At 40.7% G+C, this 23,255-nt stretch overlaps 1 protein-coding gene across 6 annotated transcripts in view; it reads right to left on the minus strand.

The window, feature by feature from the left end:
- CNOT4 (CCR4-NOT transcription complex subunit 4) overlaps positions 1 to 23,255 on the minus strand; it is a 63,815-nt gene that overhangs the window by 24,247 nt on the left and 16,313 nt on the right. For all 6 annotated transcript variants that reach the window (XM_075855849.1, XM_075855847.1, XM_075855846.1 and 3 more), the window contains exons 2-7: positions 14,382 to 14,663; positions 12,756 to 12,953; positions 11,322 to 11,408; positions 10,247 to 10,348; positions 7,744 to 7,869; positions 5,247 to 5,371 (exon numbers count right to left, since the gene is read on the minus strand). In XM_075855849.1, the coding sequence (XP_075711964.1) occupies positions 5,247 to 5,371; positions 7,744 to 7,869; positions 10,247 to 10,348; positions 11,322 to 11,408; positions 12,756 to 12,953; positions 14,382 to 14,555 (812 nt within the window). In that variant the 5' untranslated portion in view covers positions 14,556 to 14,663. The remainder of the gene's footprint in view (positions 1 to 5,246; positions 5,372 to 7,743; positions 7,870 to 10,246; positions 10,349 to 11,321; positions 11,409 to 12,755; positions 12,954 to 14,381; positions 14,664 to 23,255) is intronic.

Consider the following 23,255-nt stretch of genomic DNA (forward strand, 5'->3'; position numbering starts at 1 on the left):
AATAAAAAAGAGGGCTCAAAATCCGCTAGGTGCTCCTTTGCTTCGGAGGCCGGTGCTTCAGTCCATTACCGCACTAGGGCCACATGTGGGATATTTCTCTAAACTGCAGAATCCGGGCAATACGTATTAATTTGTGTTTCTCTGATAAATCCTTTTGTGTTATAAAAAAAATGGTATAAAAAGAGTAAATTTCACCTCTACTTTGCTCTAAATTTCTGTGAAACACCTAAAGGGTTCATAAACTTTCTAAATGCTGTTGTGAATACTTTGAGGGGTCTAGTTTCTAAAATGGGGTGTTTGATAGGGGTGTCTAATATATGGGCCCCTCAAAGCAACTTCAGAAATGAACTGGAACCTAAAAAAATAAATAAATGAGGCAATACTTCGCTTCTTACATTATACTACTGATAATGAGCCGTGCCCACCCCGAGATGACCCCAGTTTTGACCGTTTGGATAAACGGAGACCCCTATTAGACCGTTCCAGTGCCCGGTTTTCCCAAGCATACACCCCCGAGAAGTGTTTTTCTATTGATGAGTCCCTGGTACATTTTAAAGGGAGGGTTCAATTCCGCCAGTACCTGCCAGGTAAGAGGGCAAGGTATGGCGTGAAGATGTATAAGCTGCGAGAGGGCATCAGGGTATACCTACAGATTTAGGATATATGAAGGAAAGGCCACCCCCAAACCAGACTGCATCCTGGACTACAATAGGTACATGGGAGGGATGGACTTGTCAAATCAAGTCCTGAAGCCCTACAGCGCCATGCGGTGTGGTATAAGAAGCTGGCCGGGCACATCATACAGATGGCATTGTACAATGTGTACGTGCTACGTCGATGTTCAGGCCAGAGGGGAACTTTCCTGGAATTTCAAGATCTAATCTTTAGGGACCAGGAAGGGGGGGCACCCAGTACTTCTGGAAGCGAGGCCACACGCATCGTACCAGGGCAACACTTTCCAGGAGAGGTTCCCCAAACCGGTGGAAAGGGAAAGAGTCAAAAGAGGTGCAGAGTCTGCTATAAGAGGGGGATAAGGAAGAACACAATATACCAATGTGACACGTGTCTCGAAAAACCAGAGCTCTGTATAAAAGATTGTTTTAAAATGTATCATACATCCCTTGATTTTTAATTTACCCTGATGCACTCCGCACAGCTTATCCCCCTCATCTTTCCCTTCTGAGCCCTGCCGTATGCCCAGGCAGCTGATAACAGCCACATGTAGGGTATTGCCGTACCCAGGAGAACCCACATTACAATTTAAGGGGTGTATATCTCCGGTGGCGCATGCTGGGCACACTATATCGGACACTGACATGCCATATATATATATAAAATTGCAAATCTCACACTGCACCATCTGCTGCGCATTATCTTTTACACAGTACCTGTGGGGTCAAAATGCTCACTACACCTCTAGATGAATGTCTTAAGGGGTGTAGTTTTTAAAATGGGGTCACTTCTCGGGGGTTTCAACTGTACTGGTACCTCAGGGGCTTCTGCATACATGACTTAGCACCAGAAAAGCTCCAGTAGGCCAAATGGTGGTCCTTTTCTTCTGAGCCCTCCCATGGGCCCAAACGGCAGTTTATCACCACAAATGGGGTATTGCCGCACTAAGGACAAATTGGGCAACAAAATGGGGTATGTTGTTCCTTGTGAAAATAAGAAATTTTGATCAAAAATGACATCTTATTGGAAAAAATATCATTTTTTAAATTTCACAGCCCAATTCAAATAGGTGCTGTGAAAAACCTGTGCGGTCAAAATGATAACAAAAACCATAAATGAATTCCTTGAGGGGTGTAGTTTCCAAAATGGGGTCACTTCTGGTGGGTTTCCATTGTTTTGATACCTCTGGGCCTCTGCAAATGCGACATGGCACCCGAAAACCAATCCAGCAAAATCTGGACTCCAACAAACACATAGCGCTCCTTTCCTTCTGAGTCCTCCCATGGGCCCAAACGGCAGTTTATCACCACAAATGGGGTATTGCCGCACTATGGACAAATTGGGCAACAAAATGGGGTATGTTGTTCCCTGTGAAAATAAGAAATTTTGATAAAAAATGACATCTTATTGGAAAAAATATCATTTTTTTCATTTCACAGCCCAATTCAAATAGATGCTGTGAAAAAACTGTGCAGTCAAAATGATAACAAAAACCATAAATGAATTCCTTGAGGGGTGTAGTTTCCAAAATGGGGTCACTTCTGGTTGGTTTCCATTGCTTTGATACCTCTGGGCCTCTGCAAATGCGACATGGCACCCGAAAACCAATCCAGCAAAATCTGGACTCCAACAAACACATAGCGCTCCTTTCCGTCTGAGCCCTCCCATGGGCCCAAACGGCAGTTTATCACCACAAATGGGGTATTGCCGCACTAAGGACAAATTGGGCAACAAAATGGGGTATGTTGTTCCCTGTGAAAATAAGAAATTTTGATCAAAAATGACATCTTATTGGAAAAAATATCATTTTTTTCATTTCACAGCCCAATTCAAATAGGTGCTGTGAAAAAACTGTGCGGTCAAAATGATAACAAAAACCATAAATGAATTCCTTGAGGGGTGTAATTTCCAAAATGGGGTCACTTCTGGTGGGTTTCCATTGTTTTGATACCTCAACACCTCTCCAAACCTGGCATGCTGCCTAAAATATATTCTAATAAAAAAGAGGCCTCAAAATGCACTAGGTGCTTCTTTGCTTCTAGGGCTTGTGTTTTAGTCCACGAGCGCAGTAGGGCCACATGTGGGACATTTCTAAAAACTGCAGAATCTGGACAATACATATTTAGTAGTATTTCTCTGGTAAAACCTTCTCTGTTACTAAAAAAAAATTGAATAAAATTGAAAGTCAGCAGAAAAAATTAAATTTGCAAATTTCATTTCCACTTTGCTTTAATTCCTGTGAAATGCCTGAAGGGTTAAAAAACTTTCTATATGCTGTTTTGAATACTTTGAGGGGTCTAGTTTTTAAAATGGGGTGTTTTATGGGGGTTTCTAATACATAGGCCCCTCAAATCCACTTCAGAACTGAACTGGCACCTTCAAAAAAAGGCTTTTGAAATTTTCTTAAGAATTTGAGAAATTGCTGTTTATGTTCTAAGCCTTGTAACGTCCAAGAAAAATAAAATAATGTTCAAAAAACGATGCCAATCTAAAGTAGACATATGGGAAATGTGAACTAGTAACTATTTTTGGTGGTATAACCGTCTGTTTTTCAAGCAGATACATTTAAATTCTGAAAAATGCTATTTTTTGTAAATTTTCTCTAAATTTTGCAATTTTTCACAAATAAAGACTGAATATATCGACCAAATTTTACCACAAACATGAAGCCCAAAGTGTCACGAGAAAACAATCTCAGAATCGCTTGGATAGGTTTAAGCATTCCGACGTTATTACCATATAAAGTGAAATATGTCAGATTTGAAAAATGGGCTCTGAGCCTTAAGGCCCAAACTAGGCTGCGTCCTTAAGGGGTTAAAGGGGAAGTAAAACTTTTTTTTTTTTTTAAACTTTGTCAGAAGTTTTGATTGGTGGGGGTCCGAGCACAAATCGTTAAAACGAAGCGGCAGAAGTGTTCGGGTGAGCGCTGTGCCGCTTCGTTTTTGATCGGCTTTCCCCGGAGTGGTGTACGGTCTCAATAGAAAGTCTATGACTGTACAACGCTCGTTCGGTTTTCCAAGGAAAGCCAATCCCAAAACGCAGTAGCACGTTACTCCCATGAGCACTTCTACCGCTTCATTTTAGCAACCGGTGGGTATCTCAGCGCTCGGACCCCCACCGATCAAAACTTTTGACATGTCAGAAGTTTTTTGAAAGTTTAGTTACCCTTTAAATGAGAATTTTTTTTCCAAAGCTTCACTTCTCATTGTGCTTTGTCAGGATATGAAGATTTATTCTCCGTTCAGACAGAAAGCTAAATGATAAAAATCCATCTGGTTGCATTTGCAGAGAGCAGTGCATCTTGGGAGCTCAGGTAGAAGCTAAGCGCAGATAAACCGCAAACAGATTCAAAGGAGGGAGGAAAAAAAAAAAAAAATCAATAAAAAAAATCAAAAAAAAAATCGCTGTATCTTTCAGTGTGAATGGAGAAGAAAAATATCAGTACAAGTTAAAAGAAAGCAGAGTTGTTTTATTGCTTTGTTTTTTAAAGCTAAACCTACATACTTAGTTTTGTTGCAGGCCCTTTTTGGAAAATCATTTTAACCACCTGAATGAGCAGATGCAGAAAATGTGACCTTGAGGGCGAGAGGGTGTTCTCAGGGCGTCGTCAGCTCCAAGAATCTGGCATGTAATCAGTTTATTGTATTCACTATTAACAGTCGCCCCAAGGTGACCGGACTGCATTTCAGAAGAGACACTCAAGCTCTATAAAGCTTTACCGGAGGTATGGCCCTTTAACACGGACCAATGATCAGGCGATCGCTCGATCGATGGCTGATCGGACCTTTCAATGCAGCTTGAAAAACGCCCGCCTGTCGGTAACGCATCTCCTCTTGAAAAAAGGTCATGTGCTGCCGAAAAGATGCAAAAGAATGGGGACCTAACGATCGTATCAACAATTGATCGTTTCCATACATTCTGATTATTGCTGTATGGTTGATCGGCGCTCGTTTATAAGAGGGCCTTAAGACTCGCATGCCTAACACAGCCTCTTATGTGAATGGTCATCCAGTTTTCCTAAAGCAACGCTATATCTGCCTGAATATAGGGAGCGAGATTTTGCATGATCCCACACCTATGTGCCATTGAGGAGCCTGCTAATTTTTTCCGCTTCAGAGAAACCCCAAAAACTTTTTTATGCCTACTGAGGGCAGACCCTCAACCAAGTTACATAGGACAATGGTTGGGAAACAAGTCCTTAAAAAATTATAATTATGTAATACCACTGATGGCCTGCAGATGCCAGTGTGGCACCACTGCTGTATACAATGCCCATCATAAAACTCTTAAAGGAGCAGTACAGTATTGACAATCCCATTCCATCACACTATCCAATGTATTAAGCTGCTCAAAATTGCACAACTTTATACGTTTTCCGGGTATTTGCGATGAAAATAGATGGACACCGTGAATTCGCAAGTCGCTCAAAAGTGCAATTCGATAAATAAATTCATACAGTAATAATTAAAAACACACAAATGACCCCAAGTGACGTGTTCAAACCACATGACACGGGCAGCAGAGACATGCAGACGGGAAAGCGATCACGCCGCGCCGCTAATTACACATCGTACCTCTGCAGGGGCGTTACTTTGTTTTTGTTCTTGTCAACTGTACCCGTAGACAACTGTAAGAAATTAGGATTGAGTTTGTAGAGTTCCTGAAGCAGCTTCTGTTCGTATTCCTGATGTTTACCCGCCTGCAGAAAGAGAAGGTTTAGTCAATTAGCGAAGACGTTTCCCCAGTACGGATCCATCAACAGCATCCAAAGACTAATGTCCACCTATAAAACCTATGCTAATCCGGAAGCTGTAACACGATTAGTCGTAAAGGGAAAGCCACACGTTTACACGAGGACAGATTACAGAGATGCGTCAGCCCTTCACTTGTATGGGGGGGGGGCACTGCACACCAGACCCTCAGATGCTGCAACATACAGGTCCACGCACCCCCCCCCCCCCACCGTTGTAACAATCCACCCCTATCTGTGCCAGTTTTGCAGTCCTCCCCACTGTGAGCAGCCACATCACCGGGCAGGAAGTCAGAGGGTCCGCGGTGGCATTTCTATCTAGTGCCGCAGAGCGCTGGATTAGATAATATATAGGAAGGACTAGGACGTTGGAACGGAGGGGATGAAGTTTACTTTGTAGAACTGGTGGGTGCAATTGCACAATGACATCTTATAAATGAAAGATGGGGGGGGGGGAAGGAGAGAAAGAGAGGAAGGAAGGAGAGAAAGAGAGGAAGGAAGGAGAGAAAGAGAGGAAGGAAGGAGAGAAAGAGAGGAAGGAAGGAGAGAAAGAGAGGAAGGAAGGAGAGAAAGAGAGGAAGGAAGGAGAGAAAGGAAGGAGAGGAAGGAAGGAGAGAAAGGAAGGAGAGAAAGGAAGGAGAGAAGGAGAGAAAGAAAGAGAGGAAGGAAGGAGAGAAAGAGGAAGGAAGGAAGGAGAGAAAGAGGAAGGAAGGAAGGAGAGAAAGAGGAAGGAAGGAAGGAGAGAAAGAGGAAGGAAGGAAGGAGAGAAAGAGGAAGGAAGGAAGGAGAGAAAGAGGAAGGAAGGAAGGAAGGAGAGAAAGAGGAAGGAAGGAAGGAGAGAAAGAGGAAGGAAGGAGAGAAAGAGAGGAAGGAAGGAGAGAAAGAGGAAGGAAGGAGAGAAAGAGGAAGGAAGGAGAGAAAGAGGAAGGAAGGAGAGAAAGAGAGGAAGGAGAGAATGAGGAAGCAAGGAGAGAAAGAGAGGAAGGGAAGAGAGGAAGGAAGGGAAGAAAGGAAGGGAAGGCATAGAAGGATGCACAAAAGGAAGGGAAGAGAGGAAGGGAAGGCATAGAAGGAGGTACAAAAGGAAGGAAGAAAAAAAAAGAGCAAAAAAGAAGGAAAGGAAGAAAGCAAAAAAGGAAGGCAGGAAAGCTTGAATACTCGTTGAGTGAGTTTGTTTGGTAGTTGGTTCACACTCGGTGGTTTGGGGCTTTGAGATTCAGATTCCAAAGTATGAAGCCAAGAATGATCCTTCTCCGCACACAAGAACCGTGCGCTTTACACCCAACGCCCGCCGTTGTCTGCTGAACACGCAGGTATTGTGATATGTGTTGTACTAATCACCTTATTATATGTAATTATTGGTACATGGCTGCCGGCCTCCTATCCTGCTCCGCCAGTTTATTAACCTACAAAAATCAATCCCTACAAGCAGAACTGCACCCGACACGCGCTAAACACCAACATTATAAGCTCCAGTACATAATCTACGTGATCGAGTCTTCTACTCCAGTCACTTCTAGAGCTGCGTCCAAAATTCTGCTGGTTAACTGCAGATACAGACATGCAACCTGAGACACAGTTGGAGCAGAATTGTAGTATAGTAACCGGAAACCAGGAGAATTTATAATGCAGCTATAGATGTGACTGGAGAATAAAATACAATATGAGAAATTTTGAATGTGCTCTAGTATGAGATTAAAGGGGTGCAGGAGGATTCTGATTGCGGGTGCCCTTTCAAGTAGGTAAATGGGCCCCTCTTCCTACCTAAATGAGCAAAGGAGCCACAATGTTTATGTACAACAGGGCAGTCAAATGGCCGTCCATTGTTTGCAAGGTATAATCTGCGCTGGAAGCAGATCTTGGCTTAAAGGGATTGTCCAGTTTAAGGGCTGTTTTTTAATGCGGATTACCGACACACAGGATAGGTCATCAGTATATGATCGGTGGGGGTCTGAGACCCCGCACCAATTAGCTGTTCCGGTTGCCTCCAACTATGCAGTAGTTGGTGCCAGAAGCAGAAGGCTCCGGTCATAGCACGGCCGCTATACAGTGACTGGAGCCTCCCGATTCTGGCATTGACCACTGCATAACTTTCGGGGCCTAGAACAGCCGATTAGTGCGGGGTCCGGATGTCGGGCCCCCAACGATCATATACTGAGGACCGATCCTGTGGAATCAAGTGTAAAATCAACCCCGAACCTGGACAAATCCTTTAAGCATAAAAACAGGGGTGTTCCTCGCGTGGGAGTACCTCTATTAGATAAATGGTCCCTAAAACAATGCAACCACTTGAGCTAGAATTACCATTGTCTGTCTCTCACCTGCATTTCTTCTTTTGTGAAACTCGCCGCCTCGTCCCCCAGCTCGTGTAGATACATACAGTCTGGCTTTGGACACTGCATATTTTTTAAGAAATAACTGCAGTATTTTGTAGTACCTAAAGATGCCTTGATGAGGAAAAAAAACCAAAAAAAACCAGAAGACACTGATGTTAACGGATCCAAACTGTGAGCAGAAAAGTCATTGCGCTAAACATGCAGCAAACAGACCCTTACCTGCCGACCTAAAGGGGTATTCCGGTTTCAGCAGCTCATTGTATGATGAAAAGTTATACAATTCTCCTGTATACTTTTTGTATAGACTTCTAAAGTTTCAAGAGCTCTGCTTGCTGTCATTCGATCTGAACATTTAGTGTTAAGTCCGTCCACGGTCATGTGATGGACGCACGCTCGATCCGGTACAAGTTATCAGACCCCTGTGCACCTGTGAGTCCAATCAAATGACCAGGACAGCTTTATATCCCCTGGAAGTAAACAATTAAAAAAATCTCTATTGAATGACAGCAAGCAGAGATCTTGAAAATCGTGAAGAAGTCACCAATAAAGTATATTAGAAAGAAGTCCAACTTTCCCTTATACAACAAATAACCATTATTTGCGGAAGCCATATTAGTTTATGGTGCAGTTGAATGAAAACTATTGTTCTCTGTTATCAGCCATACAGGCTGCGGAAAGGCCGTAGTGGTCTTCACTGGGATAAGTGACAGCAAGCGGGAAAACTCGCTCCTCGTGACACATATCTCCAATGCGGAGAACCTCCAGTGACTGACATCCATAGATATGGCAGATATCAGCCGCCGCACTTTAGGTTTACTGTCCCTTTAAACTAAAGCAGACTTGAAAGAAAATAATGCTCCTCTGTACGGGCGCTCAGGTGTGAATAGGATGATATTTCCACGAGATCGTCAGTGTTTAAACAACGATTTTATTCGATATACTGTTAAAACAATAAATTGACTGTGCTGCAACGCGTTTCACCCACGCACTGTGGTCTTCGTCAGGCAACTGTCCCTTTAAACTGAAATTTTCTCAATTCAATGTGTTTTCTATTAATACGATTTAGTAGGGAACGAGCAAATGAAATAAAAAAGTTAACAAAAATCAATTTCCTACATAAAACGCACGTACAAACGCCGGAGGATGGAATAGCGGAAATCTGTTCTACCTTTGAAAACAAAGCAGCACCTGCCAATCCTGACAATGCCCCAAAATCCGGCTACACGCGCAGCGGTTCACGAACGTTTACCAATTTCATGGCATTCAGCGCAGAGCCCATAATAGCACGGCGGGAGTGTTTATCAAGGTCACCGGAGCGCTGCTTGGAGTCGGATTTTCCTTCATGTTATATCTGGAAATTTCCGGCAATGACTCGAGTAACGCCAAATTTGGTATTTGCTCCTTAACCCCTTAAAGGGGTTGTCCAGCCATAAGAAACTGATGGCCTTTCCTCAGGATAGGCCATCAATATTAGATTGTGGGGGTCTGACTCCCGGCACCCCTGCCGATCAGCTGTTTTGAACGGGCCGCGGCGCACGTATGAGTGTTGCTTCCCCTTCAATACAGCCAATCGGCGGGGGTGCCGGTACTCTGATCCCACATTGATGGCCTGTCCTGAGAATAGGTCATCAATTTCTTATGGCTGGACAACCCCTTTAAGGACCGGGCCAATTTTGGCTTTGAAGACCAGAAAACTTTCTTTATTTTTTCCGAACGCTCATAACTTTTGTTGTACTATATGTAGGTGGCAAAATAGGGTCAGACAGTCCTGGGGTCCTTCAGTGGAACCTCGGCTGTCTGCCCATATAAGGTATGTTCCTCGATCGCATCACAGGGATTTCCTGTTATGCGATCAAAGGGGGACCCCCCATCTCATTTTCCTTTGGATAGTTGCGATCAGTTTTGATCGCAGCATTCAAATGGTTAACGGAAAAGGATTAAGGGTTTCTCTAATCTGCGCTGTTAAAGCATTACAACCATTGCCCTGCTCCTGATCGAACATTCAGCAAGACGTCTATGCTCGTCATGATGCGGCAACGTCCTACCACTCATGACGAGCATAGACGTCAAGCGTCGGCAACCAGTTAAGACAATCCCCTTTTAAAGATTTTTTTTTTTGTTAGGACTATAATACTGATGGCCTAACTATGGCATAGACAGAGTTACAGGTTATAATTCTGGCTTCCTGAAGCCACCACTAGAGGGAGATCACAGCATATTGTTGTTATTGAGTTCAATGTATAACAGTATGCAGTGAGCTCCCTCTAGTGTTGGCTGCAGGAAGCCAGAACTTTATTATTATGTAATGGTCTCTGCAGGGGATTTGGAGCTCTGTATCAGAAAAAACAAAGCTCTGCCCCCTATAAACATATATAACAAAACCGGATTTTGGACCTGGATGGAGATTTACTTTAGGTCTAGGACGAATTTAGTTCTATAGAGAAGGAAGAGACCATGTCATTACAGAACACAGCATGCCTGACCTTACCTTTAGCGTTCTGCCATCTACTACCACATTGTTGACACATTGTATAGCTCGAAGTGCATCTTCTGACCGTATATATGTGACATATGCACTGGCACTTGGACCCTGAAAGAGACGTGAAGAGATCATTTTAAACTTTTACAACTTTATTGGTGAATAATATGGAAAAAAAGGAAAGAAAAAAAGTTTAATGGTATCCGTCCAATGTATACATCATGAAAAGAGGTACGTATCGGTTAAACAGATAGTTTGAGTGACAGATACCATTGTTACGCATCAGTCGTAGCCTCTGTTTAATGTATACGTCAGAGACCATTAAACGCAGTGCGAATTGTAAGTTCAGCTGTTTTAAGCCAAAACGGAAGCTAGAAGAACAGTGTCTGGGACAGGAAGTAGCTGTCTGACAATCATTGTCAGACTTTCGTTTTCCTGGGGCAGCTTTTTCCGTCAACCGGTCACTCAAGTCTCCTTGGCAGTCAGTCACATTAATTAGATATGCCATCAACGTCTCTTTTGCTGTTGTCGGGACGACAGGGACCCTCACTGATATATTTCCCAAATAGCGACAACTCCTACCTAGCGCTTTGTAGGAATTTTAACACAGTCCCAAGTCATCAAAGTTACTGTAGCCCCCATTGTAGTTGGCATTGATGGGGTTCCCAGTGACTGAATCCACCCCAGACATTGATATATTTCATCAACATGCTATTAATATATAGATATCGCTTTATATTCCTTAGAGGGAGCCACAGAGAGCGGAACGGCTCTACCCCTGGAAGACCAGGCTCGTCTGTGGAATACAGGGACGTCCTATTGGGAATTGAGGACCGTGGGCAATAGCCGCTATATGCAGAAAATACCGGCAGCGGAGCGCTAGGCGATCAGCACGGTGTCAGGGCAAACCGCTTTGAGTGGCAGATTTACCTTTCAGGAGACTAGGAAAGCTGGATGACAACCCCTGTGAGAGCTGTAATTACAGACACGGTGGTGGTTACCCGGATCCTGAATCTTCGAAAAACCGGAACAGAACAAGAACAGCTCGACTTCGATCAATCCGAATAAAAGGAGGAGTACTGACCTGTGAGCCTGCATAGGATGTGCTGTTGTTGATAACAACTTTATGTATTTTACCGAACTTCCCAAAATATTCTGGCCGTTTTAAAACCTGCGATTGGAAAGAAATCAAGTGAACATGGGCTATGTCAAAAGACACAAATATAATTTCTTAAGACTATAAATCACATCTTACAGTCAAGCTACACCTTTAAAATCAGCCAAACAGTCAACGAAAGCAACAGCCGGCATCTTTGTAATGTATCTACATTGCTTTCAGTTAGTGTGTAGTATCTTATTAAAAAAAAAAAAAAAAAAGAGACCATCAGCAAGCAGGCCGTTGACAGATCTCAAAATAGTTCCAATTTATATTAAAATTGTGTCTTGTGTGAATACCCGTCTCAATGACACATAAATGCTCAATGCTAGTTGGAATAAGTCTATGGGCAAAACGGATACACCGCTGCCTAGTGCGCGGCCTGAGGGGGCGGAGCATGACACAGGGATCATTGTTCCCTTTGACATTTTGCGTGTCATGCTCCGCCCTCTCTAGGCATAAAGATTAAATTCACACGCTGCAAACTTCCTATTAATGAAGCTCAGCCTTCCGCACTCTTTACTTACATCCTCTGAGCTTATATAGAAGAATAATGAGGGAAGGATAATGACACTGTCCTCCCTAGGAGGCAGAGGTGGTACAGCTATAGCTGCTCATGTGATGCTGCACGGAGGCATTATGGGATTGACAGCACAGGACAGAGGAAAAAAAACAAAACAGGGCTGCAGGGAAAGGAGTATAAAATACATAAAAAGTGGGGTGAAGGGATGGAAAGTCTTCTGTAAGTCTCATGGGTCCGTCAACAGCAACTTGCTGACAGCTTCTAGGTAGCAACACAATGGTTTTTTCGCTACAATGTACTGGGGGTGTATATATATATATATATATATATATATATATATATAATAAATAAGGTTTGGCGCCTTATATAGCCAAAAGGTGGAGCTTCACCATTTCATTTCTAAACCTGCTAAAAACAATAAAACGTCTACTAGCAAATTAAAAAATATACACAATAATTGAGAAGCTTTTTTTTAATGGAAATCAAAAATCGCAATTTCTGGTGCGTCCCGGGAGTATTCGGGGCATTAAGAGCAGTTTAGCTGCAGCCGCTGTAGCGATGAATCACTGTGCAGGGGGGGGGGGGGTAACCCGTATCTACAACGCATCACAAACGCCCTAAAGTGCAGGCCAAAATCAAGGGAAAAGGCTCAAAAAAAATTATGTAAAAGGCAGAAAAAGTGAAGACAACCCGCTCCCCCTTCCCTTAAAAAACACCCCAAAATATAGATCAGCCCAGTCACAAATCTTAATCCACATGGTGCTGCGTGGTAACCATGACCGTTATGTAACTCCCGATTTCACCACGACCATAAGAGATGCTGGAAGGACAGTCCTCACCTCTGGGTCTGCAAGGCGTTGTGAAAGGCCCACTACAAACACTAAGTTTTTCTGCACCACGCGCACACTGGCCAAATGTTTGCGGTTTTCTGATATTTTCTGTTTGCGTTCGTTCTGTTTTTGTTTCTTTTCATTCTTTATCCTCTGCAGTTCTTCCTGGGAGAGGGGTTTGTAGACAGCAGGGTCTTCTGGATATGGCTGAGGACGGAAGAAACAGTAAGACGGGGATTTTAGACCCTTCATCTACTCTCTAAACCTTCACTTCTAAATTCACTTTCCCGTTTAGGATCCTCATCTCTTGGCCAAAGTCAATGGGGACTGTGTAATGCTTCATTTTGCCTGTGGAGGCGCTGCAGGAGAACGGAAACGGCCGGGTTTTCCCTCAAATTACAGCTGATCGCTGGGGATGTCTTCATCAGGACACCATATGAACAGCGCCTAACAAAAGGGATCGTCCGAAGTGGACTGCCCCTTTAAAGAGTGCTTCTTGTTGCTAAGGCCCCCTTGACTTTACGATTTAGCGTGTACGTGAATAAAGCTCCTGACGTACACACTAAACGTGTCCATAGGGCTCCATGTATTAAATGGCGTAGTAGACGGGATCCTGCAAAAAGACTCACACCGCGCAGTGTCATTTTTAATTTCTTTTTTAACATGGGAGCCTATAGGGGACGTCTGCCACTGTATGGCCTATGTCACAGGCATCCATTGAATGTATACGTCATGACCGATATGTTAATTGGATATTATTATAGTGTACGGGTGACGGCTGCCGTGGTTGGATATCTCTAGCAGACTACGTTTAAGGCATATGTCGAAAACTTTCCCCAGCGTATACGAAAGACGTAGGACAAAAACGTCATGTCAATGGATCCGAACAACATCTGAGATGTGTTTAAGGCATGTCGGAAATGGTCATCATTGGGGGGAGGGGAGCGTTGTGACCTTCCCACTGAAATTTAAAAGGCTACTCCGGGCGTGTTATTTTGATGGCCTATCCTTAGGATAGGTTATCAATATCAGGACGGTGGGGGTCTGTTACCTGACACTACCACCGATCAGCTGATTGAAGCGGTCGCGGGGAAGATCAGCTGACTGAAGGGGTCACAGAGATGATCAGCTAAGCCCTCTTCTTGGCTTACCAGGCACAGCGCCGTATACATCCGTAGTGGCTGTGCCTGGGATTGCAGCTCATTACCATTCACTTGTCGGATGTATACGGCGCTGTGCCTGGTAAGCCAAGAAGAGACCGCGTATTTAGTTGCCGCGACCCCTTTATTCAGCCGATTGGTGGGTATGCCGGGGGTCGGACCCCCACCAATCTAATGTTAATAACTTATCCTAAGGATAGGCCATCAATAGATAACACCTGGAGTACCACTTTAACCCAAGTTCGACCTATAGCGGCTGAAGTATGGAAAACGTATGGCGGCTATATAGCGCCTCTGTCTATGGGTGATTTAGAGATGGCTGCCAATAAACTACAAAGGAAAGTTACACGATGTGGTCACCACCTCAAGGAATCAGGGGATTAGGCAGCCTATCCTCCAGATAGGTGGTGGTCCCAGAGGTCGGACCCCCATTGATTGCATGAGGTTATCGGAGAGGAAAATATTGAACACTAACCTTTCTGCATGCGGGACAGAGCCCGTTTTCGTCTGTGCGTATACGATGCCAACAGAAGCGGCAAATCTGATACCCGCATGTGCAAGGGAAAAAATTTATGTCATCGATTTCCAATGGCTCCATGCAAAGGGGGCACTCCACGGGGTCTTCCTTCACATCGGGGCTGCGGGACATCTTTCTGGGATCCCAAAAACGTAGAAGAAAAGCAAAACAAAACCAAAAAAATAGGTTTTCCAGGCTGAGAATAATTTAGTGAAAAATTAAAATCTGTGACGCAGCAATCTGAAAAAAAAAGGATAAAAACATGAGCCGAGGGCAACGAAAGGATCCACTTCACTTATGTAAAAAAAATATATTAAAGATTTAATAATACAATTTAGTGTCAAATACGTCATTGCTGCATAACTGGGCAGATTTGCCGTTCAGGAGCCTGGAAAAGCCGCTGTGGCAATTATACGGGTGCCAGTAAATCTCATGGCATTTGGCTACATGGGACGTACATACCCACAAAACCTTCACGTGTCGCAGTCATATTGCGATCATGGTCATGAATTTCACAAAATCACGGAGAAAAAAACCCCACGATTTGACATGACACATCCATTGCAAACCGCTGCATAAAATCAAGCACAGCGCCATGTACTCTCCATAGACCAACATGGCGAGTAGCATGGGTCGTAGGCAAGATCTCAGTGGGATGGTCGCATGATGCCACAAGTCAGTTTATGAATTTTCCGATCTGCCCCGGTCACCTGTAAAGCGCTGCTGCTGTAAAGTTGAAGCGTCTAGAAGCAACACCACCACAGCCACAAAGCGGCAGACCACGCAGACTTACAGAAACGGGCCGCCGAGTGTGATGTAAAAACCGCCTATCCTCTTGTATCACAGAGATCCACACTGCTTCCGGACAGGACATCAGAACGGTTCGTCCGGGGAGTCATAAAATGGGTTTCCATGGTCGCTGCACACAAGACTGAGATCATCACGCACAATGTCAGGCGGCTGCTGGAGTGGTGTAAAGCACGTCGTCACTGACTCTGGAGGCATGAATCACGTCTCACTATCTGGCAGTGTAATAGAGGAAACTGGGTTTGGCGGCTGCCATAAGAACGCTACCTACTGGATTGCATAGCGCCTACTGTAATATTTGGATAATGCTACGGGGCCTTTTTTTCCAGGAATTGGCCCCTTATTTCCAGTGAAGGGTAATGTTAATGATACAGCATACAAAAGGACATTTTACACAATTTCAACTTTGTGGGAATAGTTTGGTGTTCGGCCCTTTTCTGTGCCCCGTTGCGACATGGCTGGGGGAGTTTGTTGTGGAGGAAATTGACTGGCTGCACATATAGCCCTGACCTAAACCCCTTCGGGATGAATTGGAAAGGCGGTTGCGAGCCAGGACCTCTCGCCCAACCTCCGTGCCTGATCCCACAAAAGCTCTTTTGGATGAATGGGAACAAATTGCCCTAGACAACGAAAAAAAACCATACGGAAAACCTTCGCAGAAAAAAAGGCACCAAACTGCATATCGCCGCTCATGGTTTTGGAATGGGATGTCCAACAAGCTCATATAGCGCCAGGGGTCCACATACTTTTGGCCATATAGTGTAGCTGGCTATGCTCTGTAACTAAACGTTAGACAAACGTCTGAAATGTCTTAGCGACGTGTCAGAGGTTTTGATTGGTGGGGGTCCGAGCACTGAGACCCCCGCCGATGGCGGCAGAAGTGCTCGTGTGAGTGCTGCGCCGCTTCGTTTCTGTTCGGCTTTTTCCATAAAGCCGATGTATCGGAGGAAGGTCTCAGACTTTCTATTGGGGCCGGTACGCCGCTACATTGATTTCCGGGAAAAAGCCGAACGGACACGAAGCAGCTGAGCGCCCACACGAGCACTTCTGCCGCCTCGTTTCAGCGATCGGTGGGGGTCACAGTGCTCGGACCCCCACCAATTAAGACTTCTGACATTTGTCAGAAATTTGGCAAACGTTTACCCTTTACCGAGACAGTTTTGAGACATTTTTCGGAGGCCACTTTCAGAGAGCTGTAAAGCAGCAGCGTTGTCCATGTTACGTCCGCAAAATCCGAAGAACGAGACCCGCAGGAGTAGTATGCGGTACAACAACACCGCAGCGATCACTCTTCCAGGCCTCGTGATGTGACCTTCATTTCTCCGCCTGTTCTACACATCAGCAAGTTTAAGAGCTCAGCCGCGATCCTCGAAAGCCGCAACTAAACCGGTCCTAAAACGCACGTCCTTGTTGCCCGTTCTAAAACGTATCATAGATATAAATGTTCAGCTCATAAATCACAATCCTAAATCTCAAGATTGTGTTCTCCAGCTACATGTATAGAAAAATCTGATTAATAATACCGGCTGAGATGAGGAGTAGCCTGATAATAGCCAAACTGTCTAGAGATACAATGTAACAAGGTCCCTAGGACTCGCTCAAGTCTTCAGCTACTGCTCTGAGGTCAGAAGAGTGACGCCGGACTGAAGGCTTCAATTCCACTTATGCCGTAGTAATCAGATTTTTGGAAAAATGTAGGCGGAGAATGACTTTATACTTAGGTGTGTCGGAAAAACACAAAATACAGTGAACCTACATCAGTCTAATAGTCCCCGGACCCAGAGGATTGTTCTGGGAGAGCGAACTTTGTTTTTTCCCCAATGCTACGGAGCTAGAAGGGGAAACCGACAGGAGGAGCAATGAAGTATATTAATTGCAAGAATCTTGGAAAATGACTGCAGGTGATGGCCGCCATTTTTATACTGCTAACAAAACCCAAGACGTAAAACACGTGACTGGGTGAGGAACTTGTGCTCTCCACAGATGGGGGTCCCAGCTATAGACCACCCACCACTATTCCGCCCTCTATATACAAGATCCCTATATTGGACAATTGTCCTTTAATGCATTTCCTCCCCATTGTAGATCGGTAAATGGGGGGAGGGCCGGCTTACAATATTTTTGCTAAATTCTCAAAATTTTATAGATTACTGGCCATTTTACATAAAGACAGAACTCTCCACCCGGGAATGGTTAATGCGACACAGATTCGGGCCCTCACTTTCTCGCTAGGAGCCTCTGCTTCTCCTGAAGTCATAGCAACCGGCCCTACACTGGAGGACACTTGTTAAACGCAGAAAGGGCCTTTTCACAGAGCTGGCTGACGATTCAGAGATACCCAGAGGCTTATTAATAGCAACGCTGTCAATGCCAAGACAGACTGGTGGGAAAGTGGGCAAGGGTTAAATTATATGATCGAGACACACAATAATAGTCCGGGGGCATTGCATCAATAATACGGAGACGGACCATACAAACCAACCTGGGAATGTACGAAATGTTCTAATAACGACAGGTGCATCATCAGCAAGAACGACGGGCAATGCCTCTGTGGTCATATTAGTGGTCACCCCCAGAACTTACCCAAAAAGAAATATGGTTTATTAATATAGTAGTTATTTTCTTGAATATAGGGGCAGTATTATAGTAGTTATATTCCTGTATATAGGGGCAGTATTATAGTAGTTATATTCCTGTATATAGGGGCAGTATTATAGTAGTTATATTCCTGTATATAGGGGGCAGTATTATAGTAGTTATATTCTTGTATATAGGGGCAGTATTATAGTAGTTATATTCTTATATATAGGAGCAGTATTATAGTAGTTATATTCTTGTATATAGGGGCAGTATTATAGTAGTTATATTCTTGTATATAGGAGGCAGTATTATAGTAGTTATATTCTTGTATATAGGGGCAGTATTATAGTAGTTATATTATTGTATATAGGGGGCAGTATTATAGTAGTTATATTCTTGTATATAGGGGCAGTATTATAGTAGTTATATTCTTGTATATAGGGAGCAGTATTATAGTAGTTATATTCTTGTATATAGGGAGCAGTATTATAGTAGTTATATTCCTGTATATAGGGGCAGTATTATAGTAGTTATATTCTTGTATATAGGAGCAGTATTATAGTAGTTATATTCTTGTATATAGGGAGCAGTATTATAGTAGTTATATTCTTGTATATAGGGAGCAGTATTATAGTAGTTATATTCTTGTATACAGGGGCAGTATTATAGTAGTTATATTCTTGTATATAGGAGCAGTATTATAGTAGTTATATTCTTGTATATAGGGTCAGTATTATAGTAGTTATATTCTTGTATATAGGGTCAGTATTATAGTAGTTATATTCTTGTACATAGGGGGCAGTATTATAGTAGTTATATTCTTGTATATAGGAGCAGTATTATAGTAGTTATATTCTTGTATATAGGGGCAGTATTATAGTAGTTATATTCTTGTATATAGGGGCAGTATTATAGTAGTTATATTCCTGTATATAGGGGCAGTATTATAGTAGTTAAATTCTTGTATATAGGAGCAGTATTATAGTAGTTATATTCTTGTATATAGGGGCAGTATTATAGTAGTTATATTCTTGTATATAGGAGGCAGTATTATAGTAGTTATATTCTTGTATATAGGGGCAGTATTATAGTAGTTATATTCTTGTATATAGGGGCAGTATTATAGTAGTTATATTCTTGTATATAGGAGGCAGTATTATAGTAGTTATATTCTTGTATATAGGGGCAGTATTATAGTAGTTATATTATTGTATATAGGGGGCAGTATTATAGTAGTTATATTCTTGTATATAGGGGCAGTATTATAGTAGTTATATTCTTGTATATAGGGAGCAGTATTATAGTAGTTATATTCTTGTATATAGGGAGCAGTATTATAGTAGTTATATTCTTGTGTATAGGGAGCAGTATTATAGTAGTTATATTCCTGTATATAGGGGCAGTATTATAGTAGTTATATTCTTGTATATAGGAGCAGTATTATAGTAGTTATATTCTTGTATATAGGGAGCAGTATTATAGTAGTTATATTCTTGTATATAGGGAGCAGTATTATAGTAGTTATATTCTTGTATATAGGGAGCAGTATTATAGTAGTTATATTCTTGTATACAGGGGCAGTATTATAGTAGTTATATTCTTGTATATAGGAGCAGTATTATAGTAGTTATATTCTTGTATATAGGGGCAGTATTATAGTAGTTATATTCTTGTATATAGGGGTCAGTATTATAGTAGTTATATTCTTGTACATAGGGGGCAGTATTATAGTAGTTATATTCTTGTATACAGGGGCAGTATTATAGTAGTTATATTCTTGTATATAGGAGCAGTATTATAGTAGTTATATTCTTGTATATAGGGGCAGTATTATAGTAGTTATATTCTTGTATACAGGGGCAGTATTATAGTAGTTATATTCTTGTATACAGGGGCAGTATTATAGTAGTTATATTCTTGTATATAGGAGCAGTATTATAGTAGTTATATTCTTGTATATAGGGGCAGTATTATAGTAGTTATATTCTTGTATATAGGGGTCAGTATTATAGTAGTTATATTCTTGTACATAGGGGGCAGTATTATAGTAGTTATATTCTTGTACATAGGAGCAGTATTATAGTAGTTATATTCTTGTATATAGGGGCAGTATTATAGTAGTTATATTCTTGTACATAGGGGGCAGTATTATAGTAGTTATATTCTTGTACATAGGGGGCAGTATTATAGTAGTTATATTCTTGTACATAGGGGGCAGTATTATAGTAGTTATATTCTTGTATATAGGGGGTAGTATTATAGTAGTTATATTCTTGTATATAGGGGGCAGTATTATAGTAGTTATATTCTTGTATATAGGAGCAGTATTATAGTAGTTATATTCTTGTATATAGGGGCAGTATTATAGTAGTTATATTCTTGTATATAGGGGCAGTATTATAGTAGTTATATTCCTGTATATAGGGGGCAGTATTATAGTAGTTATATTCCTGTATATAGGGGGCAGTATTATAGTAGTTATATTCTTGTATATAGGGGGCAGTATTATAGTAGTTATATTCTTGTATATAGGGGCAGTATTATAGTAGTTATATTCTTGTATATGGGGGGGCAGTATTATAGTAGTTATATTCTTGTATATAGGAGCAGTATTATAGTAGTTATATTCTTATACATAGGGGGCAGTATTATAGTAGTTATATTCTTGTATATAGGGGCAGTATTATAGTAGTTATATTCTTGTATATAGGAGCAGTATTATAGTAGTTATATTCTTGTACATAGGGGCAGTATTATGGTAGTTATATTCTTGTACATAGGGGCAGTATTATAGTAGTTATATTCTTGTATATAGGAGGCAGTATTATAGTAGTTATATTCTTGTATATAGGGGGCAGTATTATAGTAGTTATATTCTTGTATATAGGAGGCAGTATTATAGTAGTTATATTCTTGTATATAGGGGGCAGTATTATAGTAGTTATATTCTTGTATATAGGGGGCAGTATTATAGTAGAAATATTCTTGTATATAGGGGCAGTATTATAGTACTTATATTCTTGTATATAGGAGCAGTATTATAGTAGTTACATTGTTGTATATAGGGGCAGTATTATAGTAGCTATATTCTTGTATATAGAGGCAGTATTATAGTAGCTATATTCTTGTATATAGGGGGCAGTATTATAGTAGGTATATTCTTGTATATAGGGGCAGTATTATAGTAGTTATATTCTTGTATATAGGGGCAGAATTATAGTAGTTATATTCTTGTACATAGAGGGCAGTATTATAGTAGTTACATTCTTGTATATAGGAGCAGTATTATAGTAGTTATATTCTTGTATATAGGAGCAGTATTATAGTAGTTATATTCTTGTATATAGAGGCAGTATTATAGTAGTTATATTCTTGTATATAGGAGCAGTATTATAGTAGTTATATTCTTGTATATAGGAGCAGTATTATAGTAGTTATATTCTTGTATATAGGAGGCAGTATTATAGTAGTTATATTCTTGTATATAGGAGCAGTATTATAGTAGTTATATTCTTGTATATAAGAGGCAGTATTATAGTAGTTATATTCTTGTATATAAGAGGCAGTATTATAGTAGTTATATTCTTGTATATAGGAGCAGTATTATAGTAGTTATATTCTTGTATATAAGAGGCAGTATTATAGTAGTTATATTCTTGTATATAGAGGCAGTATTATAGTAGTTATATTCTTGTATATAGGGGGCAGTATTATAGTAGTTATATTCTTGTATATAGGGGGCAGTATTATAGTAGTTATATTCTTGTATATAGGGGCAGTATTATGGTAGTTATATTCTTGTATATAGGGGTAGTATTATAGTAGTTATATTCTTGTATATAGGAGCAGTATTATAGTAGTTATATTCTTGTATATAGGGGCAGTATTATAGTAGTTATATTCTTGTATATAGGAAGCACTATTATAGTAGTTATATTCTTGTATATAGGGGCAGTATTATGGTAGTTATATTCTTGTATATAGGGGTAGTATTATAGTAGTTATATTCTTGTATATAGGAGCAGTATTATAGTAGTTATATTCTTGTATATAGGGGGCAGTATTATAGTAGTTATATTCTTGTATATAGGAGCAGTATTATAGTAGTTATATTCTTGTATATAGGAGCAGTATTATAGTAGTTATATTCTTGTATATAGGGGCAGTATTATAGTAGTTATATTCTTGTATATAGGGGTAGTATTATAGTAGTTATATTCTTATATATAGGGGGCAGTATTATAGTAGTTATATTCTTGTATATAGGGGGCAGTATTATAGTAGTTATATTCTTGTATATAGGAGCAGTATTATAGTAGTTATATTCTTGTATATAGGGGCAGTATTATGGTAGTTATATTCTTGTATATAGGGGTAGTATTATAGTAGTTATATTCTTATATATAGGGGGCAGTATTATAGTAGTTATATTCTTGTATATAGGGGGCAGTATTATAGTAGTTATATTCTTGTATATAGGAGCAGTATTATAGTAGTTATATTCTTGTATATAGGGGGCAGTATTATAGTAGTTATATTCTTGTATATAGGCGGCAGTATTATAGTAGTTATATTCTTTTATATAGTAGCAGTATTATAGTAGTTATATTCTTTTATATAGGGAGCAGTATTATAGTAGTTATATTCTTGTATATAGGGGCCAGTATTATAGTAGTTATATTCTTGTATATAGGGAGCAGTATTATAGTAGTTATATTCTTGTATATAGGAGCAGTATTATAGTAGTTATATTCTTTTATATAGGGAGCAGTATTATAGTAGTTATATTCTTGTATATAGGGGGCAGTATTATAGTAGTTATATTCTTGTATATAGGAACAGTATTATAGTAGTTATATTCTTGTATATAGGGGGCAGTATTATAGTAGTTATATTCTTGTATATAGGGGGCAGTATTATAGTAGTTATATTCTTTTATATAGTAGCAGTATTATAGTAGTTATATTCTTTTATATAGGGAGCAGTATTATAGTAGTTATATTCTTGTATATAGGGGCCAGTATTATAGTAGTTATATTCTTGTATATAGGGAGCAGTATTATAGTATAGTAGTTATATTCTTGTATATAGGAGCAGTATTATAGTAGTTATATTCTTGTATATAGGGGCAGTATTATAGTAGTTATATTCTTGTATATAGGGGGCAGTATAATAGTAGTTATATTCTTGTATATAGGAGCAGTATTATAGTAGTTATATTCTTGTATATAGGGGGCAGTATTATAGTAGTTATATTCTTGTATATAGGGGCAGTATTATAGTAGTTATATTCTTGTATATAGAGGCAGTATTATAGTAGTTATATTCTTGTATATAGGGGCAGTATTATAGTAGTTATAATCTTGTATATAGTAGCAGTATTATGGTAGTTATATTCTTGTATATAGGAGCAGTATTATAGTAGTTCTATTCTTATATATAGGG

Source organism: Rhinoderma darwinii, chromosome 3 (genome assembly GCF_050947455.1).
Source record: "Rhinoderma darwinii isolate aRhiDar2 chromosome 3, aRhiDar2.hap1, whole genome shotgun sequence".
Classification (NCBI taxonomy): Eukaryota; Metazoa; Chordata; class Amphibia; order Anura; family Rhinodermatidae; genus Rhinoderma; species Rhinoderma darwinii.